This window comes from Lithobates pipiens, unplaced genomic scaffold (genome assembly GCF_037356315.1).
Source record: "Lithobates pipiens isolate NorthernLeopardFrog02 unplaced genomic scaffold, aLitPip1_a1.2 Scaffold_30, whole genome shotgun sequence".
Classification (NCBI taxonomy): domain Eukaryota; kingdom Metazoa; phylum Chordata; class Amphibia; order Anura; family Ranidae; genus Lithobates; species Lithobates pipiens.
In genome coordinates this window covers 74,977,222-74,990,933 of record NW_027507791.1, presented here as the reverse complement: position 1 = coordinate 74,990,933, position 13,712 = coordinate 74,977,222, and the positions used below count along the sequence as shown (strand labels likewise).

The following is a 13,712-nucleotide window of genomic DNA, read 5'->3' as shown; positions in this document are numbered from 1 at the left end:
CTCCCCTCCTTCCACAGTCCCCAATTTATCTGCTGATAGAATTGGGGGTCAACCAATACCTTTTTTTCAGGGCCGATACCACTTTTTTAGTCACCTCTCATCACCTGCATTGCATAGTAGCCCATTATGTGTCACTTACCTGACACAGGAGCCAGCGAAGTCACCGCTGTCCCCTGTAGTAAGGAGCGTCCATCTTCTTCCGGGTATCGCTGCTCCGGCCACTCACAGCGCCGGAGCAGCGATGCCGTCACTCCCGCACGGGAGCCGCCACTAACGGCATATCGCCGTTAGCAGCGGCATGCTGCTAACAGTGATAGTGCGCCTATGTGCCGTAGACAGCTGCAAATGTCTTTTAGTAAATATCTCCTGAACCGTGTAGGTTTAGGAGATATTTCTTGGACCTACAGGTAAGCCTTAATCTAGGCTTACCTGTAGGTCAAAGTGGTTTGTAGGTTTGTAAGGGATTACAACCACTTTAAATAAATTTGTATGTAGGATGCAGTTTTTACCTGGTGCCTCCTCCATGAAGGTAAATCTGACAGCGGGATACTTGTTAGCAGGAAGAGCTGGAGGGACGTAGGATGGGTCTCTCTTCTTTGTGGTGAAATCTGGTATCGGAGCAGGAATCTCCCGCAGTCTCTTCGCTGACACACGGACGGTGCTCCCATCAGCGTCCTGGGACCATGCTGCCTCTCCATGGCTGCCCCTACTCAGTGATCCCTGGAGGAAACCCTTGTGACTGGACATATCAGACACATGGAGGATGTCTTGCTGTGCTGTGGAAGTATCCCTCTGTCTCTGCTCTCTGCACACCCCAGATACTGCAGAACTGTCCGGATTCCTTGCAGCCACCATCCCAACATCCAGCAGATCCATCACCCCCTGGCTGTTGTCTTCACCACCCCCAGCTGCCTCCTTCCTCAGTGAGCCTGTCCTATGGACACTGGTAGAACGAATCAACACATCACTGGCAGTAGTGCTGGCCACTGAATCCAGGCTCATATCTGATGCCTCTTCCTGCATCCTACTATGGCTGTACACTCACAGACACCTAGAACTGTTCCTACCTGTCCACTCCTGCTGCTAAGCTGCACTAACAACAACTGGCAGGAAACAGATACAAGAGCACAGGGATGCTATGTTTACCAAAGGTGCATGGCTTCCCTCACAAGAGAAAACACTAAGTGATAAAACATGTTAAAAAATGACTCCGGAGTAGTTAGCTGCACTTTACGCTTGAGCCATGTTTCCGAAGACTAAGGCGCTTTTGGAATATACAAATTGTCTCACACAAAATGGACCCTGAAGTAGACTCAGAGTGGAATTAAACATCGACCTCTGGCGGATAGAACGTTGGTTGCTAGCCGCTTAGATTCAAGACGGTTATCTGGTCCGCCTGATATTCTACTCCGCGCGGAAACAGCAATCTTATTCACCTGTTTAAACATTCGGTTCTTTGTATTAACTAGTTTTTTTTTTTTTAATCAAGTGTTGTCATGCTAATAATATTTAATAACCTCAACAATGCAAATAAACTTAAATTGTTACTGTAAAACCTGACAGGAGGGATTTGTTGCATGGGAAGACAACGTTGTAAATACAATTCTCCCAACACTACTAAATCTTGGAACTATTATAAGACTAAAGTCATTGAAACTATCACATATTTTTATTTTTTAAGTCAAATTCCATTTCTATGAGATCCGGAACTATAAAGACGGGCGCCGTTTCTAGCGGGTAGTTTACAGTGTAGCACACGAGTCGCCTAGAAACTCTAAGTAAATAAATAAGATGATTCGTGCTGTGTGATTCAATAGAAAGAAACAAAAAATACGTAAATAGACTATGAATAATTAATAAGCGAGAATAGTTTAGTTTTTAGATTTTTTATTTTTATTTCGGTTTCAGTTTACTTTCTCCCCTTCTGGAGCTGACATTTCTGACGAATGTGCGCTTGTGAATGGAGTTTTCTCTACTCACGTGTTCCTGCAGCGAGGAGAGCAGAGGTCTGCACAGAGCAGGTCGGTGTGTATTGGGGTGAGCTGACCTTTCACCTGCAGGGGGAGGGGAGACAGCAGTGGGCTGAAGGTTAGATTGTTTTATATTTATTTATAACATATAATACGAGTGTAGATCACTCGTATGAAATGAAATCATCCCAATGTGTGATTCATACCCTTCATAGAGAGGAGGGTCATGCATCAGCTGAGGACTACAGATCACATCATCCCCCCAGAGCTGCACGGTGGGGGTCATGGTGGATGATCTGAAATTGAGATAAAACAGCCTCATTATAATCTACAAATTGAGGGGTTTCCTGACTGATCCTAATAATGATGATGTACAATGTCACTCCATATTTAAATCTGCAGTATGTTTGAAATAAAGCTAATGCTTTGTTTTGGTCACCATTGACAGAATATGTTATTACCAATACACATGATCTGATTGTAGCCGTATTAGTGCAATTTTGACAGAGAAAATTGAGTACTGTCCGTGATACTTTTTTTTTATACAATTTTTCAGGACAAGCTTTCGGGTTATGTCCCCCTCTTCAAGGTCCAAGCAGTGCTGATTTACAAATTTGTAAATCAGTACTGCTTGGACCTTGAAGAAGGGGACATACCCCGAAAGCTTGTCCTGAAAAATTGTATGTTAGTGTAAATAAAAAAGGGTATCACGGACAGTACTCCAGTTTTCTTTATTGCCCATAGTAATTCCTGATGTATTACCAAAGTGTGGATTTCATTGGTAACAACGTTCCCAGGACGTTTAGAGAAGCAATATTTATAGGACAAAGAGACGACCTTGCAAGGTCATCATCATTTGTGTTTTTGTAGCCAGTGGGAGTTAACCATGTACCATCTTTGGTATTAGGATAATTATTAGTACCCTATCATTCGTGTCAGTGGGAGGAACAGCATGCCACCAGTGGTGTCAATGGGAGCAATAATAAATCACCATTGGTGTCAGTGGGAGGAATAGCTGCCCCATCATTACTATCAGTGAAAGGAGTAGTGTGCCACCATTGGCATCAGTGGTAGGAATAGTGTGCCACCATTGGCATCAGTTGGAGGAATAATGCCCCATCATTACTATCAGTGGGAGGAATAGTGGCCCACCGTTGGTGTCAATGGGAGGAATAAGGCCCCATCATTACTACCAGTAGGAGGAATAGTTCCCCATCGTTGGTGTTAGTGGGAGGAATAAGGCCCCATCATTACTATCAGTGGGAGGAATAGTGCCCCACCATTGGTGTCAGTGGGAGGAATAGTGCCCCATCATTACTATCAGTGGGAGGAATCGTTCCCCATCATTTGGTGTTAGTAATGACGGGGGCTTATTCCTCCCACTAACACCAATGATGGGGGACGATTCCTCCCACTGATAGTAATGATGGGGCACTATTCCTCCCACTGACACCAACGGTGGGGCACTATTCCTCCCACTGATAGTAATGATGGGGCACTATTCCTCCCACTGACACCAATGGTGGGGCACTATTCCTCCCACTGATAGTAATGATGGGGCACTATTCCTGCCACTGACACCAATGATGGGGCACCATTCATCCCACTGACACCAATGGTGGGGCACTATTCCTCCCACTGATAGTAATGACGGGGGCTTATTCCTCCCACTATCAGTGGGAGGAATAGTGCCCCATCATTGGTGTCAGTGGGATGAATGGTGCCCCACCATTGGTGTCAGTGGGATGAATGGTGCCCCATCATTGGTGTCAGTGGGATGAATGGTGCCCCATCATTGGTGTCAGTGGGAGGAATAGTGCCCCATCATTACTATCAGTGGGATGAATGGTGCCCCACCATTGGTGTCAGTGGGATGAATGGTGCTCCATCATTGGTGTCTGTGGGAGGAATGGTGCCGCACCATTGGTGTCTGTGCAGAAATTATTGCCCTATTGTTGGTGCCAGTGGGAGGAATAGTGCCCCAAGGGCTGGATAAAGGCGAGTGAGGGGCCACAGTTTGGAGACCACTGTTGTAGATAGATATACATGTAAATATAAGGCCTCATTCACACAGGTGGTTTGACACACATGTCAAATCCCGGCGTTTTTGTCTGTGCGGGCGGTAGAGGTGCGGTACAGGTGCAGAGTAGGGCTGAAACAACTAATCGATTAATCGACAGCTAATCGATTATGGAATTAATCGATTACTATTTTCATAATCGATTAATCGGCCAGTAACATAATGGGGTTAAAAATAATTAAAATGAGCCCTTTATAGTACAAAAATATCACTACTGTACATATAACTTTCACTGTTCTACAGTAAAAAAATGAACCCCTTCCAGTAGTGATTATCTGCTTTTTTGACTATAAAGGGCTAATTTTACTCTTTTATGTTACTAAACATCTTAGACCTGGTTCACGTCTATATGTTTGTTGGTGCTTTTTGTAGAAATGCACTACAGTTCATTTACATGGTTTCCTATGGGACACGTTAATATCTGTGCTTTTTTCAGCCGCTGCATATTTGGAAAGGGTCAGGGACTTTTAACGCAAAATTATGCTTTTTTGGTTCAATATACTTCAATGGAGAAGCTGCGGAAAAGAATAATGCGTTTTTGCAGCAATTTGTGTTTTTTAATCTGCCCAAAAAAAAAAAAATGCAAAGAACGCAAATTGCAGTAAAATCACGTGTGCAAAAATCAAAATGCACAGCAAAAAGCACTGCAGAAACAGATGAAAAGCAAAAACTGCATAGGTGTACCGAGCCTTATGCTGGCCTCACGGATCAATTTTTAGGTGAGAATATTCAGATGAAAAATCTTTGTACATTCGCTGAATGAAAGAATTCTATTTCCACATTTTCCCGTCACTGTAGTTGAAAATGACCGTCAATTTGGCCCACTTTTTTTATTTTTACGGTTATTAACCGATTAATCGAAACAATAATCGGCCAACTAATCGATTATGAAAATAATCCTTAGTTGCAGCCCTAGTGCAGAGTCAACCCCCGCTTCCAGCAGCCTGCCAAAATCTATAATATGCTGAAATACTGCAAGTGAATAGAAAGGTGTGAATTGTGGGGCTCTAACAAAAAATTATTTACAGTATCTCACAAAAGTGAGTACACCCCTCACATTTTTGTAAATATTTTATTATATCTTTTCATGTGACAGCACTGAAGAAATTACACTTTACTATAACGATGTAAATGTGCTGTCTCCTCAAATTAACTCAACATACAGCCATTAATGTCTAAACTGCTGGTAACAAATGTGAGTACACCCCTAAGTGAAAATGTCTAAATTGGGCTCAATTAGCCATTTCCCCTCCCCGGTGTCATATGACTCATTAGTGTTACAAGGTCTCAGGTGTGAATGGGGGGCAGGTGTGTTACATTTGGTGTTTTCGCTCTCACTCTTTCATACTGGTCACTGGAAGTTCAACATGGCACCTCATGGCAAAGAACTCTGAGGATCTGAAAAAAAGAATTGTTGCTCTACATAAAGATGGCCTAGGCTATAAAAAGATTGCCAAAACCCTGAAACCGAGCTGCAACATGGTGGCCAAGACATGGTGGCCAAGACATACAGCGGTTTAACAGGACAGGTTCCACTCAGAACAGGCCTCGCCATGGTCGACCAAAGAAGTTGGTTGCATGTGCTCATATCAAGAGGTTGTCTTTGGGAAATAGATGTATGAGTGGTGCCAGCATTGCTGCAGAGGTTGAAGTGTGTGTGTGTGTGTGTGTGGGTGTGTGTGTGTGGGTGTGTGGGGGGGGGTCAGCCTGTCAGTGCTCAGACCATACGTCTCACACTGCATCAAATTGGTCTGCATGGCTGTCATCCCAGAAGGAAGCCTCTTCTAAAGATGATGCACAAGAAAGCCTGCAAACAGTTTGTTGAAGACAAGCAGATTAAGGACATGGATTACTGGAACCATGTCCTGTGATATGATGAGACCAAGATAAACTTATTTGGTTTAAATGGTGTTAAGCGTGTGGTGGCAACCAGGTGAGGAGTACAAAGACAAGTGTGTCTTGCGAAAAGTCAATCGTGGTGGTGGGAATGTCATGGTCTGGGGCTGCCGGCACTGGGGAGCTACAGTTCATTGAGGGAACCATGAATGCCAACATGTACTGTGACATACTGAAGCAGAGCATGATCCCCTCCATTCAGATACTGGGCCACAGAGCAGTATTCCAACATTACAACCCCAAACACACCTCCAAGATGACCACTGCCTTGCTAAAGAAGATGAGGGTAAAGGCGATGGACTGGCTAAGCATGTCTCCAGACCTAAATCCTATTGAGCATCTGTGGGGCATCCTCGAATGGAAGGTGAAGAAGTGCGAGGTCTCTAACATCCACCAGCGCCGTGATGTCGTCATGGAGGAGTGGAAGAGGACTTAAGGCAGTGCTGGAAAATAGTGGTGGCCACACAAAATATTGACAATTTGGGCCCAGTTTGGACATTTTCACTAGGGGTGTACTCACTTTTGTTGCCAGTGGTTTAGACATTAATGGCTGTGTGTTGAGTTATTTTGAGGGGACAGCATTTACACTGTTGTACAAGCTGTACACTCACTACATTACATTGTAGCAAAGTGTCATTTCTTCAGTGTTGTCACATGAAAAGAAAATATTTACAAAAATGTGAGGGGTGTACTCACTTTTGCGAGATATTGTATATCAAACAGTGCTTTTTAGGTTACATGCATACGAACAGTCTGACTCGTTGCCATCAAATTCTGGCTGTTAAAAGCGATACTCACATATACTGCCATATGCATTCAGGGATGTGTGCCCGGAATACAAAATTCCTGCCCTCCAGACATACGTCCCTGTACACAAGTACTGCTTAGTACAGCATCCAGCCGTCATTTATTTTAGCCTGTCATAGATTGTGGCAAGCTGCTGACAGTGGGGATGAATGCTGCACCCATACCTCCTGGGTACCGCAAAGTGCCAGTATTTAACACACGTGGCAAACCCTCGATATGCATGTAACCTAAAGGAACTGAGTCTGATGAAGATAAGCTCATCATTTTTTGTGAGGACCTATTCACACCTAATTTCTTACAATAAGAAACAAAAAATATTACTGCATAAATCTCTGAATAACTAACCTTTGGCAGAAATGAAGGTTCATGAATGTGTATATGAGCCGTGTATATATGTGCCTGGAGCTTTAGGTAATGAAGGGTGTGTTCTGTAAATAATAATTATGTTTTTAACAGGTCATTGGCTGTAAACCTTAGCAATAATGGCGGCTCAGATTTCAGAGGCAGATCAAATTAAACAGGTAATATCATTTTGTGAATATTTTTTAATGGAATAACAAAACAGATCTATATAATTCAGGTGTGAATAGCTAAGTTTTAGATGACATCTTATATCATTCTGTTGATAAAGGTTTGTGCATTTTTCCTATTTGATGACTTCTGGTTTCTTTAAAGTGTAAGTTCTCCTTGACAGAAAATCTGTAAGGTGAACTTACATATTAATTTCCCCACGATTCACTATCGCTCAATCCTGCAAGTGTTCTAATTTATGATTGCTATTTTCTAGCGGGCCCAAAGCCGCTTTTGACGTAAAGGGACACTTTTTTTGGTTGCCATGGACAATCTCAAGTTTCCAGGCAGAAAGAACAGTATATATAATATAAAAGTGCGGGCAGGGCACTGGACAAAGCACTAGGGACAATTGGGATGTGAAATGATTTGATACAGTAACGTAATCTGTAAGATTACAGTGTACTGTATGTTTTATGTTTCTTTTGTACTTTTTTAATTTGCCATCAGGCTCAGCCTTCATGCATTGCAACGCTTGCAGGGAACAGAGCCCAGAACACAGCATCAGGCGTATGATCTGGCGGGGGGACATGACAGGATCCTGGTGACAAGGCGAGTATGCTGGACCAGGATTCTGCAATGCAATCCCTAGTGTGGCTCGGGGTTATCACTAATGGTACTGAAATTTAACCCCGAGCCACACTCGGGAATACCGCCAGAAAGGTTAAAGGAAATTGTTGTTTGGACGAAGGTTTAAACAAATTAATATTATTCAAAAATAATTTTGTGTTTGGAGTTGGTCCCCTTTTTTTGTTTGTTTTTGTTTTGTTTTGCATGTTCTTTTTTTTCTCAATCGTCAAGTCATTTGCAGTGCACCTCCTATGATGTCAATTATGTCAAGTGACCACCATGCCAGACATCTGCCTTTTTATAGTCATACATAGCCTGCACAGATAGGGTCCCTTAAGGTTGGGATAAATACAGAAATAATATGGGGTAAAAATCTGTTTGTGCTCTCATATATTATTTACAAGGCTAATGACATGTTACTTCCAATACACCTGCAAGCAGTGTATAGTTTTAAAGTTAGTCCCCTCCTTAAAAATATATTTGCTATCACTGATAGTTATTCAGGGGTCCATCTAAGGCCGCGTACACACGCGCGGACTGTTCGCCCAACTTTGTCCGTCCAACAGTTTCGGCAAACAGTCCGCTCAAAATTAGCATGGACGGACATGGCCACACACGACGAACGAACAGTTTGCTGAAACCGTGCGCGATGACGTGAACGGCACGTACGACGGGACGAAAAATACGACGTCCTATACACTGCATTATAACTTTCGGCGTGTAAATCCTTTCTGAGCATGCGCGGAACTTAGTTTGACGAACAAGCCTACACACGGGCGGACTGTTCGCTGAAACAAGGTTTCAGCGGACAGTTTTACGGAATTTCCGAAAAACCTTGTTCGTCAAACTGTCCGCTGAAAGCCCACACACGAGCGGACTGTCCGCCCAAACACTGTTCAGCGGACAAAGTTGGGCGAACAGTCCGCGCGTGTGTACGCGGCCTAAGTATTTGTGTTCAGTGAAGCGAACTGTGAAAACTGTTATAAATATATATTTTTTTTTTTTCCACAGTTCAAAGAGTTTCTTGGGACATATAATAAATTAACAGAGAACTGCTTCCTGGATTGTGTTAAGGATTTTACAACCCGAGAAGTGAAAGCTGAAGAGGTATGTGTGCATTTTGTATCCACCATTGAGGGAGATTTATGCCACTGGAAAACCTGAACGTTTTACTGGAGTTTGGCTTCAAATGCCAATTTTACTTTTAGTGAAGTTGTCCTTAAGTGCATCTATAGCCAGTTCTTGCTTTCTAGTTTGGGATGGAGTGAGGGAAATTAGGTTCCCTGTCGAGTTTTCCTGCTATCGGAAACACCTTTAGAGAGATTTACCCTCACATCCTTTCCTGGTGACAACTTTTTTTAATAGAAACATGGGGAAAAATCTGCAGCAGGAAAGCAGACCACAATTAAAAGCTGTCACCTTTTCTCATCAGCAGTTTTAGCATTACCTAAAAAAAAAGTCTTACATCCGTCTGTGTTGCTGTTGGAGAGATTTCTCCCCTATCTAATAAAACTGTGTCACCAGAACATTAAGTGAGAGCAAATCTCTAATAGAGAGCCCCAGATAGCAGTAAAACCTGACAGGACTTCTAACCCCCACTCATTCCATCTAAAACTAGATATTTTTTTTTTTATTATTATTATTATTAAAATGTTTATACTTCCCTTCTTTCCTGCTGCTGCGGTCCTTACTGTGGGGTCCTGCCAATAGCTGAAGGGCTTTTTAAAGTAGGTCCTCCCCCTTTTCATGCACATAAGCTGTGGCCCTGTTTTATTTTTTATTAATGAACTGCACACTGCTGGAGGCTGCCATGAGTATGACTTATACATAGGTATGAATTAATCCTAAAGATTTAGCAAATACATTTCTTGTTCTGATTTATATATTTTCACAAATTTGAAAATAGGAACACACTCAGAATCCTTTATGACCAATATAGCAGCAAGAGAAGGCTCAGATGGTTGTTGCCACTATATCTGTCTGCATATTAGTTCCAGGACAGGTTTTATAACAGAGTTCCACCCAAAAATTTAACTTTCGCTTTAAGTGCTGGTGACCCCCTGACATGCCGCATTTGGCATGTCATTTTTTTGGAAGGGGTACCCTGTTTTTAGAGGCACCCAGCTCCCACTTCCTCCCCTGATGCCGCAGCACTGGAAGGAAGATCACCTCTCTCCCCTCCCTCCATGCAATCTTCTGGGACACTTCACAAGTCCCAGAAGATTGCCCGGCCATTCACAGCTTACATCGGCGCTTGCGCAGTGTGCGCCCAGATGTGAAGACAACTCTCTTCTCTTTTATTTTCTCTCTTTTAAGTTCCGGTGACAGAGGTCATCAGGATAAAAAATAAAGGTTCAATCTTTCCGGTGAGGTCACATACAACAATAAAAACCATGACAGAGATTCTTACCCTTTGCTTCACTATCAAAAATAAATAACACATTTGGCTTTTAATATACTTCAAATGAAACCTGTCACAAGTTTTACTATTATAGCACTGCTTACAATATACAGTAGGGGTGCACCGAATGGAAATTTTGGTGCCAAATATGAAGGATGCACTAGGCCGAAAAAACGAAAATGACAGTTTTTAAAATATATTTATATTTTTATATACAATTGTATTATATTTGACTTTTTAATATCATCCATTCAAATGAATATGAATTTATTGTTGCCCATTAGTGGCACCTTTAGTGCAAGAAAAGCTCAAGAAAAATGCAGTCTCTAACCATCTCTTGTATCATGTCCCCAACCTCTAACCTTCTCTTGTATCATGTCCCCAGCCTCTAACCATCTCTTGTATCATGACCCCAGCCTCTAACCATCTCTTGTATGATGTCTGCAATCTCTTCCTTAAACACACTGCTAATAGTATTAGCAAAATTTCCATTCGGTGCACCTCTAGCAGACATGATACAAGGCAGCCTCACCAGTGTCCATCAAATGAAGTTTCACCAGTGCAGGCTGCTACATCTGATGAACACAGGCATTGGTGAGGCTGCATGATGGGCACAGGCAGGCTGCTGCATCTGATGGGCACAGTCAGATGCAACAGCCTGCCTGTGCCCATCAGATACAGCAGCTTGCTTGTGCCCGTAATGCAGCCTAACTAGTGCCTGTGTCCATCAGATGCAGCAGCCTGCCTGTGTCTGGATCAGAGCAGTAATCTCCGTGTGTCACGGAGCTGGATTTGAATTGCCCGGGCCGCAGTAAAAATGTCCCGCCTCCTGTGATCACGTAACCCTGATTTAATGTCCTGCCATTAGATCAATGTGCCGTCTATCACAGGAGGTGGAACATTGTTACTACGGCCCAGGCAATTCAGCTCCCTGACACAGGGAGATCGCTGCTCTGCAATGAGAGGAGAGGACAGGACAGGCCAAGACCCTGACCAGAATGACACTCCACAATGGGCGGCGCCGCGGCCACCGCTACTGCACATGCGTGATTATCGGCCACAATTTTGGTGCATCACTAGTATACAGTATTGGTTTCTTCAAAACACACATTTGCAATAAAGTTTGCAAGAGTCGTGTACTGTATATTGTTCAATTGGAGGAAATGTTTTCTTCTCAGCAAACCCTTATGAAATATTCCATTCTCGTAATATTTTCAGGTTACCTGCTCTGAGCACTGTCTTCAGAAATATTTGAAAATGACACAGAGGATATCCATGAGATTTCAGGAGTACCATATACAACAGAACGAGGCTCTGGCAGCTAAAGCAGGACTTATTGGCCAACCTCGATAGCGGTGGGAAAAAATCTGCTGATCAGAGTTCTGCCGTCCCAGCAAAGAGTGCTATGTGGTGCTCAAAAATGCTGCATTTGGGAGTTACGAATGTGCCAGTCTTCTACCAGCCGTGCGGAAAATCTGTGAATCAAAATGCAGATGAGGACCGAAAACAGCAGAGATTTGTCATTTCAGTAAGAGATGAGATTATGTGAACTGCAGTCCCAAATATGATATTACCAGTTCTTTTGTAATAAATATTATTTCATGTAACGGAGATAGAAATTAATGTGTATCTATGGGCAAAATAAAAAAAATATTCAGTATATCTCTCCACTACATTCATATTTCTCCTTGATTTGTCTCTTTAAGGCCACCACAAGTACAGAAAGTTAAAGTGTTACTAAACCCAGGACCCTGCATTCACTGGTGTCCCACGGTACACAGAACATGGAAATGCAATTATTTTAGTAAATATAAACTGCTAAATACATTTTCTCATCAGCAATTAGTGTCTGGTTAAAGCTTATAGGAGTTTTCATTCTCCTCTGGCTGTCCTATGAGGCTGCAGGACCCCTGACCCTCTGTCTGGACAGTGCAGATCACATACATCCTCCCAAGAAAAAAACAAAACTCACTAGCAATACACACCAAACCGAGCATGTGCACAGAGCCCCCAAGGCTCTGTTCTAGACCTGATCAAACAGCCTTTTTACACACTGTGCAGGATTAACCTCTTAGGTTCCGCAGTAAGTAAAACACCAATGCTTTACTTAATTTACAGACTGATTTTACTATTGTGGGTTTAGTAACACTTTAAAGAGGAACTGCAGTCGGCTCACATAATTTATACACACTGGTGCGACAAACACTCCGACATTGGGAGCTCATGTCGCATGACGTATGAAAATCAATGTTTCCCTATGGGAGCCATCTTAACTGGTCCGACACAAGTCGATCCAACTTTGAAAATGCTCCCTGCACTACTTTGGTCCGACTTTGATCCTACTTCAGCCCACTAAATATCATTGAAGTCGGATCAAAGTCAGATCGCCGTCTTGCCTGATCCGACTTTGGCATGCGACTTGTGCTCTTATGTTCTTGAGGGGGAACTACACACCAAATTTTAAATAAAAAAACAGCATGGGTTCCCCCTCCAGGAGCATACCAGGTCCTTTCGTTCTGAAATGTATTTTAAGGGGAATCCCTGTGCCGAAAAACGATGTGGGGGACCCCCCAAAATCCATACCAGACCCTTATCCGAGCACGCAGCCCGGCTGGTCAGGAAAGGGGACGGGCGAGTGCTCCCCCCCCAACATTGGGAGGTGGGTGCTTTGGGGCAGGGGGGGCGCACTGCATCGTACCCCTACCCATTCACCTGGGGGAAAAAAGTGTCAATAAAAAAATACACTAGACCGGTTTTTAAAGTAATTTATTAGGCAGCTCCGGGGGTCTCTTCCGACCTCTCCGCTCTCTCCGGCCTCTCCTCCCGGTCTCCGGTTCTTCTCCCGCTCTCCGGTGTCTTCTGGCGGCCTCCTCCCCTATCTTCTACTCTTTTTCTAGCGTTGGCCCAGTATCCTCCATCGTCTTCTTTCCCCGGTGGTCTTCTGATGTTCTCTCCCGATGCAATGCCATGTGCATGGTGCGCAACGACTTATATGGGCGTGGTCATGGGTGATGTCATCCGGTGACCCCGCCTCTTATGATGCTACCACCCATGCGGTGATGTCATGAGGGGCGGGGTCACCGGATGACATCACCCGGTGACCATGCCTATATAAATCGTTGCACACACGGCATTGCATTGGGAGAGAGTGTCGTGTCCAACATCGGAAGAAGACCGGAGGGAAGGCGACGGAGGAGAATATCGGGCCAACGCTAGCAAAAGAGCAGAACATAACGGAGGAGCCCGGCAGAAGACACCAGAGAGCTGGAGAAGAGGTCAGTGAAAGTGGAGAAGTCAGAAGAGATCCCCAAGTCAGAAGAAACCCCCGCAGTTGCCTAATAAATTACTTTAAAAACTGGTCTAGTGTGTGTGTGTGTGTGTGTGTGTGTTTTTTTTTTTTATTGACACTTTTTTCCCC

At 43.6% G+C, this 13,712-nt stretch overlaps 2 protein-coding genes across 5 annotated transcripts in view; one reads left to right on the top strand and one right to left on the bottom strand.

Moving 5' to 3' along the window:
• The window catches only part of KIAA0586 (KIAA0586 ortholog), a 216,805-nt gene extending 215,626 nt beyond the window's left edge, over positions 1–1,179 (bottom strand). For both annotated transcript variants that reach the window (XM_077464465.1, XM_077464466.1), the window contains exon 1: positions 510–1,179. In XM_077464465.1, coding sequence (XP_077320591.1) covers positions 510–1,023 — 514 coding nt within the window. In that variant the 5' untranslated portion in view covers positions 1,024–1,179. The remainder of the gene's footprint in view (positions 1–509) is intronic.
• A 701-nt stretch (positions 1,180–1,880) lies between these two features.
• On the top strand, positions 1,881–11,956 carry TIMM9 (translocase of inner mitochondrial membrane 9). Of its 3 annotated transcripts, none has more exons than XM_077464462.1 (4): positions 1,881–2,021; positions 7,210–7,274; positions 8,905–9,000; positions 11,513–11,956. In XM_077464462.1, exons 2-4 carry the CDS (start codon positions 7,236–7,238, stop codon positions 11,645–11,647), a joined length of 270 nt encoding a protein of 89 aa, XP_077320588.1. In that variant the 5' UTR covers positions 1,881–2,021; positions 7,210–7,235; the 3' UTR covers positions 11,648–11,956. The 3 variants fall into 3 exon arrangements, with proteins under 3 accessions (XP_077320588.1, XP_077320589.1, XP_077320590.1); XM_077464463.1 differs by having other exon boundaries at positions 1,923–2,037; XM_077464464.1 differs by having other exon boundaries at positions 1,967–2,088.
• Positions 11,957–13,712: the final 1,756 nt, after the last annotated feature.